Source organism: Cornus florida, unplaced genomic scaffold, assembly GCF_030987335.1.
Source record: "Cornus florida cultivar Cherokee Brave unplaced genomic scaffold, ASM3098733v1 CherokeeBrave_3.0.0_Hap2_Chr06, whole genome shotgun sequence".
Classification (NCBI taxonomy): Eukaryota; Viridiplantae; Streptophyta; class Magnoliopsida; order Cornales; family Cornaceae; genus Cornus; species Cornus florida.
In genome coordinates this window covers 87,578,454-87,599,241 of record NW_026775576.1, presented here as the reverse complement: position 1 = coordinate 87,599,241, position 20,788 = coordinate 87,578,454, and the positions used below count along the sequence as shown (strand labels likewise).

The 20,788-nt window shown below is 42.2% G+C and overlaps 3 protein-coding genes across 3 annotated transcripts; all 3 read left to right on the top strand.

Annotated features, from left to right (window-relative positions):
* The first annotated feature begins 463 nt into the window (after positions 1–463).
* Positions 464–1,132, top strand: LOC132314526 (uncharacterized). Its single transcript, XM_059813382.1, has one exon. The coding sequence runs from the start codon at positions 464–466 to the stop codon at positions 1,130–1,132; it is 669 nt and encodes a 222-aa protein (XP_059669365.1).
* Positions 1,133–1,306: 174 nt separating this feature from the next.
* On the top strand, positions 1,307–14,631 carry LOC132314525 (uncharacterized). The gene is made up of 6 exons (XM_059813380.1): positions 1,307–2,149; positions 2,871–2,983; positions 8,747–8,907; positions 13,307–13,579; positions 13,708–14,394; positions 14,516–14,631. The coding sequence occupies exons 1-6, from the start codon at positions 1,307–1,309 to the stop codon at positions 14,629–14,631; spliced, it is 2,193 nt and encodes a 730-aa protein (XP_059669363.1).
* Positions 14,632–14,641: 10 nt separating this feature from the next.
* On the top strand, positions 14,642–19,004 carry LOC132314524 (phospholipase A1-IIdelta-like). The gene is made up of 2 exons (XM_059813379.1): positions 14,642–14,846; positions 18,019–19,004. Exons 1-2 carry the CDS (start codon positions 14,642–14,644, stop codon positions 19,002–19,004), a joined length of 1,191 nt encoding a protein of 396 aa, XP_059669362.1.
* Positions 19,005–20,788: the final 1,784 nt, after the last annotated feature.

Sequence of the window (20,788 nt, the reverse complement as noted above, 5' to 3'; positions counted from 1 at the left end):
ACTACAGAAAAGGAAATTGACTGCAAGAAGTCTCAAGAAAGCTGCAAGAATGAAAGAACCAAACATTTCAGGGTTGATGCATGAGGGTTCAAGAAGCCCAAGGCATCTTGGAGGTCATTTCTCTCCACCCTTCCTATGATTTCTCTCCTCACATGGAATATTAGAGGGTTGAACTAACCCTCTAAACAATCAGAAATTAAAAAATTAATTTCTGAGAAAAAATTGGATGTAGTCTCCATATTGGAGACTAAAGTGGCACTTTCAAATGTGGCTGCAATTCACAAGAAAATTGCTCCACAATGGTCTTTTACACATAATTATCCTTTCTCTGATCTGGGGAGAATTTGAATAATTTGGAACCCCAACATTCTTAACTTATCTGTTATCCATTGCAGCAGACAAGCAATTCATTGCTCCATATCAGTAATTGGTCTGAATCTATCTTTTTTTATATCATTCATCTATGCATCCAATTGCCATTGAAAGACAGGTTCTATGGGATGATATCACCCACTGCTCAACAATTTTTGCTGCTAGCCCTTGGTTGTTAATGGGGGATTTTAATGTCATTCCCAATATAGGAGAGAAGCATGGTGGATCTATGAAATGGAGCACTGCAATGTCTGATTTCAAGGACTGCCTCCAAAATGCTGAATTGGAGGACCTCAAGTTCTGTGGGATTCTATACTCTTGGTCAAACAAGAGTTTGGGAGATGCATGTATAGCTAAGAAGCTTGCCAGGGCTCTGGTCAATCAAAAATGGACATCCTCCTTTCCAATTTCAGAATGCAATTTCCTCACCCCAGGTATTTCTGACCACAGCCCTATTTTGGTTACACTTGACATTAACAAACCACAAAGGCGTACCCCCTTCAGGTTCTTTAATGCTTGGTCATCACACAAGCTTTTCTTATCTTCAGTACAAGGGGTTTGGAGCACACACATTAAAGGAACAACTATGTTCCAAGTTGTTCAAAAGCTCAAACAATTAAAAACTGTCCTAAGAACTACATGTAGGAAAGAATTTTCAGAGTTGGACTCCAAAATTCATGCAATTCAGCTTGAGTTACAGTCCTGTCAAATGGATCTTGATCTTTATCCTAGTGATTCTTCACTCAGAGAGCCGGAATGAGCCCTTACTAGAGAATTCTTGAGGCTGGGAAACATCCAAGAAGATATTTTGAGGCAAAAATCTAGGATGGCCTGGCTTAAATTGGGGGATTGCAACTCAACTTACTTACATAGATCTCTCAGTTCAAGGAATAATAAGAAAAAGATTATTTCCTTAACTCTTGATGATGGATAGATGATTCATGGTATGGAGGATATTAAAATTCAAGTGGTTAATCATTTCCAATCTCTGCTTGGTTATTCTGCCCCTCCCACTCACCACATCTCTGACTTAGCTCCATTTATCTCCAAGGCTGTCCCCACCAATATGCACTTTTTCCTTGAGGATCCACCATCCAATTTGGAGATTCAAAGCTGTATATTGAAGCTTAATAAGGATAGAGCTCCGGGTCCAGATGGCTATAATGCCTTATTTTTACAAAAGTGTTGGAATATTGTGGGAAGGACTATTATCAAAGCAATCTCAGAATTCTTCAGGAATGGAAAGCTCCTAGCAGAGGTCAACAATACATACATTGCCTTGGTACCAAAATGCCAGAATCCAGCATCTCTTCATGACTATAGGCCTATCTCATGTGTCAACACCATCTACAAGTGTATCTCAAAACTTCTTGCAACTAGGCTTCAATCCACACTACCACTCCTCATTGATCAAGCCCAATCTGCCTTTGTGCATGGCAGAAAGATTACAGACCCTATACTACTAGCACATGAGTTGCTAAGAGGGTATCACAAGCATGGCACTCCTGTAAGATGTGCAATCAAGGTGGACCTCAAGAAGGCCTTTGATTCAATGAAGTGGGACTTCATTATTAGTTGTCTCTCATTGCATAACTTCCCTCCCAAGTTTATTTCATTGATTAATGCTTGCATCTCATCTCCATCTTTCACCATTGCCTTGAATGGTGAATTCCAAGGGTATTTCAAAGGGAAGAGGGGCCTAAGACAAGGTGATCCCATCTCCCCATTCCAGTTTGTCTTAGTTATGGATGCTTTTTCTTCAATTATCACCAACTATGTGAATAGAGTTTCATCCTTCAAGTACCACTGGAGGTGCAGAGAGCAAAAAATCACTCACCTATTGTAGGTGCAAAATTTCGCTCAACCAATAATGACTGAGAAAAATAAAACAACTCACTCAAAAACAATAAAAATAAATAAGAACAATGTATAGAGAAGTGTGGAATTGCTTGATCCTTTATTGGAGGTCTTAGCCTCTATTTATATACAAAAGATTGCAAAATTATGGTAGGACTCGCGTTGCTTGCCCTCCAATTCTTTCTATATAACCATTCTTTTCTAATAGAGTTCTTTCCATTGTTGAATTTTCCATACATAGAACTTGCCTTGTACAGAACTTCCTATCCGAATTTTCCTTCTACAGTAAATTCTTCAAATGGTAGGATTTGTGCATTCTTGGGCTGAATATATTTTGATCCGGCTGGGTTTGGGTAACAGGCCGGATGTTAAATACTCATATCTGGGCTGACGACAAGCTGGGCTGATGGCTTCTTGATTCGGCCTTGATGGAATGGTCTTGGGCTGTAAATACCCTCAACTTGGGCTTGAGCATGATGGGCCTTATATGTCCTTGGCCTGTAGATATGGGTAGTGGTGACGTGTGCGCTTTTTATTAGAGGGAGTTTTTTTCCCTCCACACTTTGCCCCAAATTCCATTTTTAATTGAGTGACGGCTCCTATTAAAGAGGGAATTGAAACCGATTTTTACTTTGCTTCAGAAACGGTTCGTGGCCTTTCGTTATTACTCCGTCACACAAGATTTTGCAAGAGTTACATTTGCCCTTGCTGCACTTCTGCGTCCTTCATTTCATCGCTTCCTTCGCTTTGTCAGGTTAGTCTCGCATCTTTCTCTTCAATCTTTCATTATAAGTACTTCATCTACTCCCGAACGTGTAGACCTTGGGGATTCTGAATCCACACCTTCATCTTCCCCCATTCGCATTAGGGCTCCCCCTCCTAGGGTTTCTACAGATCGCCCTTCGTTGAATTCATCAGGTACTTCCCCTCTTCCAACCGAAACATCCACCTCAGGCTCTGATTACGTTCTTACCCATGAGGAGAAGAAAGCAATCATCTCTATTCGCCGCATCAAATTCTCTATTGCTTCGGTAATGGAAGAATTTGATGTTCCTGAAGGAGTAGACATTACAGAATATCCCGAGGGTGCCGATTTCACCTCCGGCGAGGGAATTGAGGAGGATGAGTTGCTTCTTTCGGTAGGGCACCTTAACGCCCTCTGATTCCCTCTTCATCCCTTCTATCATTTAGTTTTCAATAAGCTAGGTCTTGCCCCCCTTCAAGTAAATCCCAATTTCTTTCGCATCCTTTCGGCGTTGTTGGTGCGCCGGAAATTAGAGGCTCTGGATTTGACCCTTGCCGACCTTCTGCTTACTTACAATATATCTAAGCATGGGACCGAGCCTGGTCGCTTCTTTTTTACCTCTCCCCTTCATCAAAGGATATGCACGAACCTTCCTTCATCTGAAAAGAAATGGAAAGAAATGATGGTTGTAGTTAAAGGAAAATGGTTCGTGTCCCAATCAATTGCGCTTCCCATTCCGCGCAAATTCGGGAAATTAGGTATAGAATATTTAACCTCCCTTCATACCAAGTGTTCTGGCTGTTTTCCTTGCCAAGTCTTAATATTTCGCCGTATTTATGAATTTCTTGGTGTTTTTTCAGCTACATTCCCAGCCTTTGCAGCAAGGAACAGACTTTCTTTTCTTGAGGAATGAGTCTAGAGTGACCCCTTGCCTATCGAGGACCTGCTAACTTCCTCCAACCTCAAGGACATTGCTTCCAGTGCCGTTGCTGCAGACCTCATGGATCTGGCTTTACCATCCTTTGACAGTTTCCCTATGACCGAGGAGGAGATACGGCTGGCTGAGGCTTTAAAAAAGAAAGCCGGAGATGCCCAACCCTTGGTCGTCATTGGATCAACTGAGGATGAGGTGGAGGTTGAGGAACCACCATTGAAGAAATCTCGCCTCAACCCCTCTTCCTCTGGCAAGGGCAAAGTCCCCTCTAAAAGCAGAGGGAAAAAAGCTGGAGAGGCCGAACCTGAAGATGAAGTCAGGGCCTTTGTTCTTGCTGAGACTGGGGCTCCTTGGACTCCTTCCTTCACCAGGGCTGACAGGTCAGTCCTACACTCAGGGGATTCTGTGGTTACAGACCCTTCAGCTGCACTGGCAGTGGCTCGAGGAATGTGGCTCCCAAAGGACGAGGAAGCCATCAGCCAAATGGGGTTGGAGCAACTACTCCCCTCTGCCCCAGTCCGGGCCATAGAGGTTCATATTGCACCTTCAGAATTATGTTACTCTTGCTTGCTTGTGTTTCTATTTATGCTTATATTTGCTTCCCTGTTAAACAGAGTCTATACCACACCATGGCCCTCTGCGCCACTGCTGAAGCTCAATCCCTCTCCATCAAGAAGTTGGAAAAGGATCTTGACAATGCAGAGAAGAGAGCCACTACTGCCTCTACCAATCTGAAGATAGCTTCTGAAGCCAAGGATGCGTATAAGAGGCAGTTGTCAGCCTCTAAGGCTAAGGTGGATTCTCTTCAGGCCGAGGTTCAACGCCTGACCGAGGCTCTTACTACTTGCTTCAAGGCGGGGAAGCAAATGCAGGGGCGCTACTCTTATCTGGCGCACCTGGCTAGTGCTAAGGCGTTCCGGTCTGGCTATAATCAGGGCTCAGGCCCTAAGACGATGGATCCGGACGCCTTTGACAAGCAGGTGGGGGTGCACTTCCCATACGATGAAGGGCCAGAGGTTTTGGAAGCTGAAATTCGCTTTGCCGAGATGGTGAAGGCACACCTGAAGGGTACTCCTAGCTCCCCTGCTCCTGCGGCTACCTCAAGTCCTAATGTAGTGGATGCTTTTGAATCTACTCCCTTCAATCCGAAGAGGAAGTAGAACTATGTATTTTATTTTTATGAACAGCCTGTTTTGGGATAATGAATATAACTTTTCGTTTTAGGCTTGCCTGACTTGTTTTTGCTGTATGCTCTTGATATATTTCTCTGACTGGTAATGTGTTTAAACACTAAACATTGTCTTTATACTTTGGATTTATGCTATCCGTGAAAATGCAAGGATTGTGGGAAGAAGGAGATCCTTTTAACAGTTTAGTTGATATCGCAGGATGAGTCGTATGGACAATGATTTAACTGTTAAATGAACCCTCCTCGCCTTCTACTTGCCTTCAGTAGATGTATACATACTCTTTCCTTCTCATGTGTTCCTGATGTGGGGTGGAATATGATGAACTTATGACATATCCGCATACACAAGGTATTAAACACTTGGAGTCCGGAGGAAAGAGTTCTGATATGAGTATCAGAGGTCTAAAGCGAATTACTCCTGGGCACTGAGTGTGGAGGAATATTGCTGAATAGGACACTTAGGGTCCGAAGCTGTCTCGGATACTCAGGATCCGAGGCGAATTATTCCTCGGCACTGAGTGTGGAGGACTAGTGCTGAATAGGACAATTAGGGTCTGAAGCTGTCTCGGATACTCAGGATCCGAGGCGAGGAGTATTGCTGAATAGGACACTTAGGGTCCGAAGCTGCCTCGGATACTCAGGATCCGAGGCGAATTATACATTCCCTGGCGTGGAGCCGGAGGGGGGGTTTTGCCGAGCCGAACACTTAGGGTCCGAGGCGAATGACTTACTCTCCGGCGCTGAGCCTGAAGGGAGGTTTAAATGAATCACTCCCCGGCGCTGAGCCAGAGGGGAGGTTTTGCCGAGCCGGACACTTAGGGTCCGAGGCGAGATTTTTGCCGAGCCGAACACTTAGGGTCCGAGGCGAATGACTTACACTCCGGCGCTGAGCCTGAGGGGAGGTTTAAATGAATCACTCCCCGGCGCTGAGCCAGAGGGGAGGTTTTGCCGAGCCGGACACTTAGGGGCCGAGGCGAGAGAACTACTCCCCGGCGCTGAGCCTGAGGGGAGGTTGTGCCGAACCGGACACTAAGGTCCGAGGCGAGATTTTCGCCGAGCCGAACACTTAGGGTCCGAGGCGAATGACTTACTCTCCGGCGCTGAGCCTGAGGGGAGGTTTAAATGAATCACTCCCCAGCGCTGAGCCAGAGGGGAGGTTTTGCCGAGCCGGACACTTAGGGTCCGAGGTAAGATTTTCGCCGAGCCGAACACTTAGGGTCCGAGGCGAATGACTTACCCTCCGGCGCTGAGCCTGAGGGGAGGTTTAAATGAATCACTCCCCGGCGCTAAGCCAGAGGGGAGGTTTTGCCGAGCCGGACACTTAGGGGCCGAGGCAAGAGAACTACTCCCCGGCGCTGAGCCTGAGGGGAGGTTGTGCCGAACCGGACACTTAAGGTCCGAGGCGAATAAATTACTCCCCGGCACTGAGCCTGAGGGGAGGTTTATCTCATATTTTTCCGCAAATCACTTATTATGAGGCCGAAGACTCAAAAATGATAGGAGGCCAAGAAAGCGAGTAACAGTGGCTGTGAAGTTCTCCATTTGTTGACTTTAGAGACCTGCCTCCACTGACACTCCCTTCTTGGCAGCCAAATGTTGTAGACCACGCATATATGAACCGCATTTCTTTTCTATTTCTATCCGATGTGGGACATAGACTAAATGTTGTCAAAAAAGTCGGTGTAAGGAATGCCTCTGGTATTGAGCCTGACAGCCTTAAATACCAGTGGGCCCTCCTTACACCGTAATTAACTATTTGAATATTCCCATATATAACAAAATGTGGCACATACTGTTTTGTCGATGTGGGATATAAAGATTTAAGCATAGGCCATAACTCATGTTTTGTTGCTTTGTGTTTTTTTTGTTTTTGGTCAAAAAATCAGACGAATTTTTGTTTTGTGTCAAAAAATCGGTCAAAAAATCAGACGAATTTTTGTGTCAAAAAATCAAACGAATGCCATTCATAGTATGGTCCCCCATTTTTATAAAAAGAAACAAAAATAGAGGAAAGTGATACTGAATATAGAAGCAAAATAAAGAAAAGCTTGGCTGACTGTGGACATATTCAGCCTTATTTGTGAAGAACTTGTAGCAAAATTGACAAACTTAACTAATGGAAATACCTTTTCAGGTGTATTGCGTTCCAAGGACGCGCAATGGGACGTCCGTCAGCTTCGGCCAAACGATATGCTCCTTTCCCCACTACTTCGGTAACTCTGTAGGGTCCGGTCCAATTAGGTTCCAATTTCTTTACATGAGCTGTCTCCTGCTTCAAAACCCAATCGCCTACCACAAAACTCCTGAACCTGACGCGTTTGTTATAACTGTTACACACCTGTTGTTGGTATGCCGCGAGTCGAATTGTTGCTGCATCTCTCCTTTCGTCCACCAAATCAAGGCTATGTTCGAGTTGTTGCTCATTGTTCCCCTCCAGTACCAAGGATGTCCGAAGGGTTGGGATTATGGACTCAGTGGGAATGACAGCTTCGGATCCATATGCCATAGCGAATGGGCTTTCTCCCGTGGGTCGTCTTGGAGTGGTTCGATAGGCCCAAAGCACTTGAGGGAGATTCTCGCACCACTTTGTCTTTAATTTCTCCACTTTTTTCTTTAAGCACCCGAATATCGTGCGATTAGTTATTTCAGCTTGCCCATTGCCTTGTGGATGACTAACTGCAGCTAACTTTTGCAAGATTCCATGTTCGCTAAAGAATTTCCTTGTACTTCTGTTATCGAGGTTCTTACCATTGTCCATTACGATGACTTTTGGTACCCCAAACCGGCAAATAATGTTGCTCCAAATGAAATGATTTACTTCTTCGTGGGTGATGCTAGAGAAGGCTTCAGCTTCCACCCACTTGGTGAAGTAATCCGTAGCCAGAAGCACATGCTCCTTTTTTTCCATGGTTTTGGGTAATGGTCCTACTATATCAATCCCCCATTGGGCGAACGGCCATGGATTAGCCATGGCGTGCAAACCTTCGGCAGGTTGGTGCTTTATTGGACCATGGCGCTGACACTTATCACATCGTCTTGTGTATTCCTCGGCATTCCAAGCCAAGTATGGCCAGAAATAACCTTGGGTTAGAATTTTGTGTGCAATGGATCTTCCTCCGGAGTGGTTTCCACAATCTCCTTCATGAACTTGTTTTAGAATTGTGAGAGCCTCAGTAGGAGTTAAACACTTGAGATAGGGACCGGAGAATGACCTTCGGTACAACTGGTTATTGATGATTGCGTACTTAGCCGCGGTAAGCCTAAGCTTCCTTGCCTCAGCTTTCTGATTCGGGAGAACCCTTTCCTTGAGGTAGGCCTCGATTGGATCAATCCAGCAGGGCTCACGTGGTACTTCCGGGATCACCATCACCTCTTGCCGGGGATTAGTGCTGGGTTCTTCGAGAACATCGATTGGAACAAGCCGAATCAACTCTTCATCTGAAGATGATGCGGCTGCGGCCAATCGATCCGCTTCGGCATTTTCATCTCGTGGTACCTGATGGAACTCGATTTGATCGAACTCCTGGATAGCACTCTCTACAGCATTTTTGTACGACTTCATACGTTCCTCCTTGGGAGAATATTGCCCTGTCACTTGATTGATCACAAGCTGTGAGTCACTAAAAACTTTTAAACATCGTACCTGCAGCTGTTTAGCTAGCCGAAGTCCGGCAAGCATCGCCTCGTACTCGGCCTCGTTATTGGTAGATGGGAAATCTAGCAAAATTGACTGCTGCAGCTTGGTACCCTCGGGTGTTATGATTTCAATACTGGCCCCTGCTCTTTTCCGGTTGGAAGAACCATCAACCCGTAACTCCCAGTATGGCTCTTGAAGTGTCGGTTCCTCAGGTTGATCTTCGTACTCTAGTAGGAAATCCGCTACTGACTGCCCCTTGTGAGATACCTTCGGTGCATAGGTGATGTCAAAAGAGCTAAGTTCAATAGCCCATTTTGTAATTCGACCAAACAGGTCTGGTTTAGCTAGGATAGCCCGTATAGGGTGATTTGTAAGTACCACTATGCTGTGAGACTCGAAGTAATGTCGAAGTTTCCTCTTGGCATAAATTAACGCCAGGATTACCTTTTCTGTCTTGCTGTACCGTGTCTCGGCATCCGTCATCGTTTTGCTTGTGTAAAAGATTGGGTGCTGAACCTTGTCTTCTTCTTTGATCAACACTGCACTTGTTGCTACAGCCGATACTGCCAGGTACAGGATGAGAGTGTCTCCGGGCGTTGGAGCAGAAAGGATTGGGGGTTTTGTCATGTAGCTTTTCAATTGATTAAGAGCTTCCTGCTGCTGAGGTCCCCACATATCTTTGTTTTTGGATCGAATAGCATCAAAGAAAGGTTTATATTTATCAGATAATCGGGATATGAACCGGCTGAGAGCAGCAATTCGGCCGGTTAGAACTTGCACTTCCCTGCGGGTTGTCGGCTCCTGGTTCTGTATGAGTGCCTTTGCCTGAACTGGGCTTACTTCTATTCCTCTTTTATTTACGACGTGCCCAAGGAACTGTCCTGACGAAACGGCGAAGGAGCACTTGGTGGGGTTCAACTTCATATTGTATCTCTTGAGAGTATCAAAGACCTCCTGGAGGTGCTTCGGGTGGTCCTCTTTCCGTATACTTTTAACCACCATATCATCGATATAGGCTTCAACTGTATCGCCCAGCAGATTACTGAAGATTTTATTGACAAGTCGCTGGTAGGTGGCTCCGGCATTCTTTAGACCGAAGGGCATCACTCTGTAGCAGTAAGTGCTCGTTTCTGTAATGAAAGCAGTTTTCTCCTCATCTTCAGGATTCATGGGAATCTGATTATAGCCGGAGTATGCGTCGAGGAATGTGAGCCTTTCATAACCCGTCGTAGCATCCACCATTTGATCAATCTTGGGCAGAGGAAAGCTATCTTTTGGGCAAGCTTTGTTAAGGTTGGTATAATCTACGCATACCCTCTATTTCCCATTCTTCTTTTGAACGACTACTACATTTGAGAGCCATTGTGGGTATTGCACCTCTCGAATGAATCCTGCTTGTAACAGTTTATTTACCTCCTCGGCTATTATGCGATTCCGTTCAGGTGCGAACCGTCGGTGCCTCTGCTTGACTGGCTTGAACTCTGGGTTAACCCTCAGACTATGGCATGAGACTGCAGGATCGATCCCCACCATGTCCGAGTGATCCCAGGCAAAGACATCCGAATTGCACCGAATGACCCTGATCAATGCTTCTTTATCTTCGGCTGTGCAAGATGAGCCAATGTAGGTGAGCTTCTGGGGGTCTCCGAGGACTACCTCTATAGCTTCGAGGGACTCCTCGGTAGGTGCTTCAGCTTCGGCTTCCTCCTCTGACTTAAGATACTTGGGCAGAGGATATTGTAACTGCTATTTGATCGTGTCTTTGGGATTCGCCTCTGACTGAGGTGACTTCGACGCTCTCTTTGCTTCATGTAGCGTTAGCATGTAACATTCTTTTGCAGCAACCTGGTCTCCCCAGAGGTCGATGACCTCTCTGCCATCCGGGGATAAACACCTCATTACTTGGTGAAGTGTAGAGGGGACTCCGTTCATACGATGGATCCAACCTCTCCCCATAATGAGGTTATAAGATGGATGAATTTCTGTTACGACGAAGTTTTCCTTCAGAGTCCTCTTTGCTGTAGTAACGGATAGATCGATCACCCCAAGCGGATTCACCTTAGTACCATCAAATCCCATTAGGGGGCCGGAAGTTGGCCTAATGGATGATAGTGAAATCCCCAACTGATCAAAAGCTGTTTTTGTAATGATGTTGGCGCTGGACTCTATCAGCACTCTCCTGATCATGTAATTCGCTACCAGGAGGCTGATGACCAAGGGGTCCTCATGTGGGCGCTGGACTCTAGAAAGATCGTTGTTACCGAATCCAATGTTGATGCTGCCTGGTGCAACCGTGTTTACCGAAGACAACCTTCGTAACTTATGAGCCTCTCGCAGCCTGGATCTGTACAACTCTTCAGACTCTTCATCATCCTCCGACCTTCCGTGAATAGCATGGATAACCTTTACCTGACTGCCCTCTACCCGTCGAGGGTTAACCTCCCGAGGTTTTACGTGCTCCTTCGTGGCGAGATACTCCATCAATTCTCCTCTCGCTATCATGCTTTCTACCTGTCGCTGTAGGGACCTGCAGTCATTGGTGGTATGCCCATAATCTCTATGGTAGGCACAATGCTTGTTTTTGTCCCTCTGCTCCAAGGGTTGTTTCATGGGCTGAGGAGTCGCGAACCTCGTCTTATTCTCTTGGAATAGGCGCGCCAAGGTAGTACGAAGAGGGGTAAGCCTGTCCTCTGTCCTTCGCCTTTTCTCAGATGCTTGGGTGGCTTGTGTGGCGGTATGAGGAACCTTCTGCATCCTTGTGCTCGCAGCTTTCTCTCGAGACTTGTTTTCCACTGTGACGAGGGTAGCGTGCTGCGCACGGTGAGCTACGTTTTCCTCCAACCGAATGTAGATTTGTGCCCTAGCGTTCAAAGTCTGCATATCCGGGGGGAATATTTGACCAAGGATGTGTGAAACTTGGTTCCCTGGATCATTGCCAACTTAAATGTTTCGATTGCCGTGGCAGGATGGCAATCTGCTATCTCCGAGGCCTCCATGTTAAATCTGGATAAAAAATCTTGCAGAGTTTCTTCCTTCCTTTGCCTTATTGTAAAAAGGCTGGCTATACTTTTCTTCTGCTTCTTATTTCCGCAATACTGGGCTAAGAACATAGTGCACAAGGTCTCATAGTCAGGGATAGACTTGTGTGGCCTATTCCTGAACCATTCTAACGCTGCTCCGGTTAAACTGGTAGGAAAAACCTTACACATCCACGGATCGTTATGATCGTCCAATGCCATCTTTTGCGCATAATGATCAAGATGCCGAGAAGGGTCGCCTGCCCCATCGAACTGGGTGAAGGATGGCATAGTGAACTTCTTCGGCCTCTCCACAAGGTACACCTCGTCAGTAAAGGGGGTCTTGACCAAGGAGTTCTTGTGCTCTCTAGCCATCTCGGCTGGTGTCTGGACTCTGAAGAGCTTTTTTTCATCGAATGCATCTTGTACACGTGCGCCATCTGGAACGCCATTGGACCATACCGTAAGCCTATGGCTGGACTCGGCCTGTTCGTCCTGTGTGCGATGCGGGAGATTATCCGAAGCAACCGCCTCGGACCTCGTCCCTTGCTTTTGCTACGCCTCACTAGGTCGAGCCCCGTTGGGTGGTGTCTCGTTGGCTGGAGGCTCGTGAACCGAAGGTAAATTCGGGGTGGGAGGTGGTGCCGCAGCATCGCCTGGTGGTGGTTGTGGCGTTAGCCTGGCCATGGCCGTGTGCAGCGTATGAGTCTGCTGCTGAAGCGCAGCTATCTGGGCGACACTCGTATCGTTTGCTTGCCGGAGTGTCTCAAATTGGTGCAAGAACTCTTCTCGCATCTTTTGCATCAGTTCTATCTGTTGATTCATTGCTGAATCTCCGTTTGACATTCCAGACACGACTAAAGGATTTAATTTGAAGAACAAGTGGGAGTATATTTGTATACGTTTCCCACAGACGGCACCAAAGTGTAGGTGCAAAATTTCGCTCAACCAATAATGACTGAGAAAAATAAAACAACTCACTCAAAAACAATAAAAATAAATAAGAACAATGTATAGAGAAGTGTGGAATTGCTTGATCCTTTATTGGAGGTCTTAGCCTCTATTTATATATAAAAGATTGCAAAATTATGGTAGGACTCGCATTGCTTGCCCTCCAATTCTTTCTATATAACCATTCTTTTCTAATTGAGTTCTTTCCATTGTTGAATTTTCCATACATAGAACTTGCCTTGTACAGAACTTCCTATCCGAATTTTCCTTCTACAGTAAATTCTTCAAATGGTAGGATTTGTGCATTCTTGGGCTGAATATATTTTGATCCGGCTGGGCTTGGGTAACAGGCCGGATGTTAAATACTCATATCTGGGCTGACGACAAGCTGGGCTGATGGCTTCTTGATTCGGCCTTGATGGAATGGTCTTGGGCTGTAAATACCCTCAACTTGGGCTTGAGCATGATGGGCCTTATATGTCCTTGGCCTGCAGATATGGGTAGTGGTGACGTGTGCGCTTTTTATTGGAGGGAGTTTTTTTCCCTCCACACCTATCTTATGCTGATGACCTACTTCTGTTTTGCCATGGAGATATTTGTTCAGTTTCAGTCCTTAAGTCTGCACTTGATCTCTTCTGTTCAATGTCTGGACTTAACATCAACCTATCTAAAAGTGCAGTGTATTTCTCAGGAGTTAATGATCACACTCAATATGAGATCTCTTCTCTACTTGGCATACAAGCAGCAACTCTCCCAGTGAAATATCTTGGAGTGCCCCTCATCTCTACTAATCTCAAAGCTCAGCATTGCAGCTTACTGGTAAGCAGGATTACCCACAGAGTTATTAACTGGACATCAAGGTCTCTATCTTATGCAGGTAGACTGCAATTAATTAAGTCTGTGCTTGTCTCTACCCAAAATTACTAGTGCAACATCTTCATCCTTCCTAAGGGGGTAATTGATGAGTTAAATAAAATTTCAGAAGATTTCTCTGGTCTGGACCAGAATTAAAGACTTCAGGTTCGAAGGTTGCTTGGCGCAATGTATGTTCTCCTAAACCTGCAGGGGGGTTGGGGATCCCTAATTTGGAAATAGCTAACAAGGCTGGTATTCTGAGATTCATCTGGGATCTACAAACAGACAACTCCAACAGATTATGGGTTAATTGGTGCCATTCCCACCTCCTCAAAGCTAGGAACATGTGGACTCTTAACTTCCCTCAGCCATGTTCCTGGAGTTGGAGAAAAATGCTGCAATTAAGACATACTGCAAAGGGTCTCATCAAGCATTCTATTGGCAATGGGGTTGACACTACTTTCTGGTGGGATAACTGGGCTCCAGGGGGTCCTCTATCCTTAAGGTTCCCAAGGTCACTAATGTCTGACGGAGGTTTACATGAAGATATAACTGTGGACAACTTCATTACTAACAACAACTGGGCCTTTCCCATCTTCCTCACTAATGTTATCCCAGAATTGGCTAACCTTCCTGCACCTGATTCATCTACAAGGGACACCAAAATGTGGATTGCTTCTCCTACAGGACAGTACTCATTCAGCCACACAATTTCTCATTTGGTAAGGGACCTCCCAAATGTTCCATGGTACAACCTTGTTTGGCAATCCCCAACTATTCCTAGAATGAAGTTCATCCTTTGGTTGACAGTCCAATCCAAATTGCCAACACTTGATAGTAAATCTATGTCGAGCCACACCAATATTTGCCCTCTATGTTGCTTGTCCACTGAATCCCATGACCACATTTTCTTAAACTGCCCCTTTACCTCTCCTTTGTGGCTTTTTATCAAATACAGGTGCAGCATCCACACAGCTATTAGGAGCTGGGGATCTCTTGTTCAATGGGCAAGTATTCAATGGAAAGCTAATACCTCAGTCAATCTGCTCAGGAAATTGGGGTTTTCAGCTTTAGTATATCATACATGGGAGGAGAGAAACGCCAGAATCTTCAAAAGGAAGGTGTCCTCTCAAAGGATTGTATGCTCGAAGATCTGTTCTACCATTTCTTCAATTCTGAAATTGGGATGCCTCCGGGACTGCTCCTCTTCCAGATCTATTCTAATGGATTGGAACCTCTCTCCGTCTTGCTGCAGACCCCCTCCTCGTCCGCCGGACTAACTCGCGGCGGTTTGCCGCTGCTGCAATGTCACAGGATTGTTTTTTAGCCTTTCTCAATGGCTATTGCAGTTACTGGTAGTTACTTCATGGCTTGTAATGTTCCCTTGTTGGGCTTGTTCTCAGCCTTGTAATGTTTCCTTGTTGGGCTTGTTCCTAGCCTTGTCTCAAGCTTTGGCTTGCCTTCTTCATCTTTGGGCCTAAAGGCCTTTTGTAAATTCTATTATCCAATGAAAATTGCTTTAATTTTCGAGAAAAAAAAAAAAAAAGAAAAAGAAAAAGAGAGAGTAATGTTATTAATATAAATAGCTCTTTAAAAAATGTATTCAATAATTCATTTAATTTATTACATATATTAAATGTTAAAAAAAAAATTGTCTCAATTCAAGCGATTAAATATGAAGAGTTCATGTGTGAAGGAGGGAACTCTCTTGATTACATTAATTAATATATATATATATATATATATTACAACTTAATGTATTGATTTATCAATCTGCCAGGAGATGCAATTACCAAACTATATATATATATATATGGCAGAGAGATGCCATGAAGAAACAGAGCTTAAAACAGGGCAAGAGAAAAACCTTTCAACAAATTTTATTGCAAGAAAACAAAAATTTACATTTCGGTGAGCACGATATGATGTGTATGTGGATTGTACCTGGAGACTTACAAAATCTATAGAAATAGAAGGGGAAGGAGCGAGCCCGAGATACATTACCTGTGATAGAAGGTAAGAGAGCCTTAATGAGAGAAGTGACATTCAATTAAAGCTCTTTGTGCTTCTTAAAATATTCAATCAATTTTTAAAAAATATATAAATAAATTCAAGTTAATTTTTGCATGAAATTTTACCCCAGATTTGGACAAAACTAGAAAAACTATGTCACTAAATTTTTTGGTTCGTTGCTGGTATATGATTTCCGTAGCAATCACGAAGCTTAAAATGTTATAAATTTCCAAAAAAAATTCCTCAATGTAAATATCTTTTATCCTTTACTAAATATTATAGACCTAAAATTTTATGCTACTAATTTTCAGATAAAAAATATAGTAAGAAAATAGTTTTTGCATATCAAGGTTTCAAGGTGGTTCCAATAATTAAAATTTCACAATTAGGTTGACTTTAGTGTTGGGATTCTCTAGTATTCTAAAGAAACTTCTAGAGCTAGTTTAATATTAAACTTTGAATTTAGAGTTTTAAAATTTTAAGATTACTTCTTAAAGGTAAATTACATTGACTTCTTCTGAGATTAAAATAAATTATATTCAGGTATAATGTTTGGTATTTATTACTTTTAACCCTCATTGAGATTGGGTGTTTGTACTCAATAACATCTCGTGCCGTTAATGAAAATTTAAAAAATGACTAAATTGTCCTTCTCATATGTTAAAAGACCTCAATAATCTTATATTTTGATATGAAATGATCAATAAGCCATCAAATGTTATTGAAATGTAAATTGTAAATTTTCATACCAAATTTTATGTTATTATAATTTACAAAAACTTTTTTTTTTTGATAATGTCATTTTGTTAGGTTTATGATTTGATTAGGTTTTTTTTCAAAAAAAAAAATTTTAAGAGGTAAAAAAAATATAGTGTTTACAAGAACGAAAAAAAAAAAAAGAAAAAGGTATTATGGTATTTTTGTTTGACAGATATTTTTTATTTAATTAAATAAGAGTATAAAAAACATTTATGGGAAGGTCAAATAATAAAAGTCAAACACTGCTTATAAATTGTTCAATCCTCAAGGTCAGTGTGATTTATCCATTTTTGTTATATATATATATATATATATATATATATATATATATAACAAACTGTGTCTTCACGCTTACAATCTAAAAACTTTTAGTATTGAGTTTGAAGGGTTTAAAAATAAAAAAAAAAATTAATCAATAGTAGAGCACGCGTTAACGCATTGGACTCGGTCCGGTAGACTGAAATGTAATGTGGACGGAGTTGTAATGTCAATACCAAAACTTTCCCTACCTAACGTCCCTCACCTGAAAAAAATAAATAAATAAAATCTTTTTATATATACATTATATATAATGTATTACCTGGGATGTGTGGGGTCCACATGCCGCGTCCCATGAGGTGGCAATATGAGCCTAAGCTGCTTACGTCCGTATGGTGACGCACCACCGTAAACCCATCGCCACCTCCTTCTGCTACTTCTATATATTTTTTCTTTTCTTTTCTTTTTTCTTTTTTTTTTTTTTTGGGAAAAAAAAGACCCTCCTTTATGATTTGTTAAACAAAAAATATAATTCATAATTAAGTTAATTTCAAACAAATCAGTAAAAAAATTTAGAAAGGAATAAATGAAAAGAGAAAAATGATACATCTTCAATTCGTTTGAAGATATTGGATAGAAATTATGTGAATAAAAGCATGATTCTACCATCTTACATCACCTTAACATCATCACATAACTCTAAATATTATCCGAGAAACATTAATTATTTTTACTAGTTAATTGTTGTTGGAAGAATTGGACTAATCAAAACTCAAGTCAATTCATTCAATCACCATCCAATATATATAACATGCTTGATATATAAAACCCACCTCATCAATAACGCCACAAAAAAAAAAAAAAAAAAAAAAAAAAAAAAAAAAAAACCTTTAAACATTTCCTCTATTTATACCCTACCATATCACCTCCATTAACTATTTTTACTAGTTAATTGTTCTTGGAAGAATTGGACTAATCAAAACTCAAGTCAATTCATTCAATCACCATCCAATGTATATAACATGCTTGATATATAAAACCCACCTCATCAATAACGCCACAAAAAAAAAAAAAAAAAAAAAAAAATCCTTTAAACATTTCCTCTATTTATACCCTACCATATCACCTCCACAAATGCATGCCCTTCCCAACCAAAACCTCTTGCCCTTCAACACATAAATTCTACAGACCTTGATATCATGGCAACTGAGCAAACACAACCCAAATGGGCAGAACTACTAGGAAGCAATGAATGGAAAGGTCTGCTCGACCCTCTTGACCTCAGCCTCAGGAAACTCATCCTGAGCTGTGGTGACATGACCCAAGCCACTTATGATGCCTTCATCAGAGATCCAAATTCCAAATACTGAGGCTACGGCCGCTACGGCCGCGACTCATTCTTCCACAAAGTGTTCCTACCTTGTGCATCAGATTACCAAATCATCTCCTTCCTCTATGCCACTGCAAGCATTGATGATGACTTCTTTGACGCCTTCATCATCAGACCTGAGAGCCCCGCCGTCCCACTCCAACGCCAGTCCAATTGGATCGGATACGTTGCTGTCACCACCGACGAAGTCAGCAAGTCCAACGGCAGGCGTGACATTTATGTGGCATGGCGTGGAACCGTCCAACCAATTGAACTACAAGGGGATTTACACACTAAGCTCGTGCCTGCCACACCATTAATGTCCGGCTCTGGAGGAAATGACAATTATGATAGTGGTGAGGATGATATCGCCAAGGTCATGGAGGGTTGGCTCACAATTTACACCTCCAGCAACCCAGATTCTCCATTTCCAAAAACCAGCGCTCAAACTCAAGTTCTATCAACCATCACAAAATTGATGGAATTGTACAAGCACGAAAACATAAGCTTGATATTCACGGGACATAGCCTAGGTGGGGTACTTGCAGCTCTAAGCGCTTTCAATGTGGTGGAAACTGGTGTAGTTGCAGATCATGTCCGGGTCGGGGCTTTCGTGTTCGGTTGCCCAAAGTTAGGCAACAAAGTGTTCATTGACAAGCTTAAGGCTCTGCAAAACCTGCGAATCTTACATGTGAGGAATGTTTTAGACCTTGTACCAAACTTCCCGCTCACAGTGCCTGGGTATGAACCATACGCAGGAATTGAGCTACAGATTAATAGTAACGATTCGCCATTCTTGAAAGATTCGTTCTCTCCATGGGACTGGCATAATTTGCAAGGTATGTTGCATGTAGTTGCGGGTTGGAATGGAAAGGGAGGGAAGTTTGAGCTGAAGGTGAAGAGGAGTTTGGCTCTTGTGAACAAGTCTAGTAATTTTCTTAAGGATAAATATCAGGTTCCAGAGTCATGGTGGGTTGAAAAGAATAAAGGCATGGTGCTTGATAAAGATGGAGACTGGGTTGAGGCCAAGCCATTCCAAGAGGACTAATTATCTGTCCACGAATTTTGACCATTATCTGGCTCCATTAATTCATACTCGTATTGTTGTTGGCTCCTAGTATTTCAATAATGGTGATGTCTGTGACATTATGTGTGTCCTAGGAACATCACTGATTACTTTTTATTTCTTTACAGTTATTGTGTGCCTGCATGTGTGTTTGCAACTTTGCATATTGTGAACGTAGACTGGTATGAATATTAAGTGAAGAAGGCAATAATTTCACAACTGTTCTACATTGAGTCACCTTTTTTTTTTTTTTTTTTTTTTTTTTTTTAAAGGTAAATTGAATCACCTGGCTTAGCATTCACCATACAATTATATAGTATCATTTTCATTATTAAAGCCACACTAGATAGCAAAATTTGATTGGATCATGGGGGTGTTGCTGGGTATTATTATTTGCATTAAAAAAAAAATTTAAAAACTGTCTTTTCCTTATTAATAAAATTTGGATCAATTTATTATATAACTTGTTGGGGCACAGCGGAAGCAAAAGAAAAAAAGAAAACAACAATATACGTGATTCACCCAAAATCAGGGTTACATCAACGGATGAGATCGAAGAGATTTATTATACATGTAGAGATATTACAATAATAGAGAATTTCAACACTGAACCATGCACACAAACTCTTGACCGAGTTCTCCGTATACTCTACGAGACTCCCTCTAGCCATCAGTGTTCGCTTTACCAAACCCGTAACTCACCCCTACCATCAACATATTCCCTCATGAGGCTACATCTCTCTCAACTCATAACTCTCAACAATAGCCTAAATGTTTATTTATAGAGTCACATACCCAATTTCTTTATGGACAATGATTATAATTTATTAGATCCCAATTCACGTCTCTATAAGAAATTACCATAAAAAATACACTCTAAAATAGAAACTAATAATAATGGGAATTTGAGATATAATTCTTAATAATCTCTACCTTGGCTCAAATTGCATTACGTCAATCATCGCTTCTCATGGCAATTGAATATGGATAATAATCTGCAACTTCAATCTTCTCAATCTTATTGCAGAACTCGGATTATCCCCACTATACGTTGCTTAATCAGTCAAACCCCAAGGCTCCACGTTGACTACTCAAGTTCCATGCCATGTAATCAAGCCGATTGACCCTACCCACAACTAAAGCCCGTTGTAGCATATGTTGAGACTTCTTGTATTTCCTAGATCTCCTTAACCTGGCTCTAATACCAGTTGTTGGGGCACAGCGGAAACAAAAGAAAAAAAGGAAACAACAATTCAAACCACAACCCAAGATATATATGTGGTTCACCCAAAATCAGGGTTATATCCACGGATGAGAAGAGATTTATTACATATGTAGAGATATTACAATAGTAGAGAATTTCAATACCGAACCATTCACACAAACTCTTGACTGAGTTCTCCGTGTACTTCACGAGACTCCCTCTCGCTTTCAGTGTTCAGTATTCCCTCATGAGGCTACATCTCTCTCAACTCTTAACTCTTAACAATAACCTAAGTGTCTATTTATAGAATCACATAGCCAATTCCTTTGTGGACAATGATTACAATTTCTTAGATCCCAATTCACGTCTCTATAAGAAATTACCATAAAAATACACTCTAAAATAGAAACTAATAATAATGAGAATTTGAGACATAATTCTTAACATAATTTGCAGTTATTAGTTAAGTTGTCTTTTCCTTATTAATAAAATTTAATTTAAATACTCTATGTTAATTCCCTTCATAAGGAGAAACACTTAATTTCTTTATTTCAAGACAGAA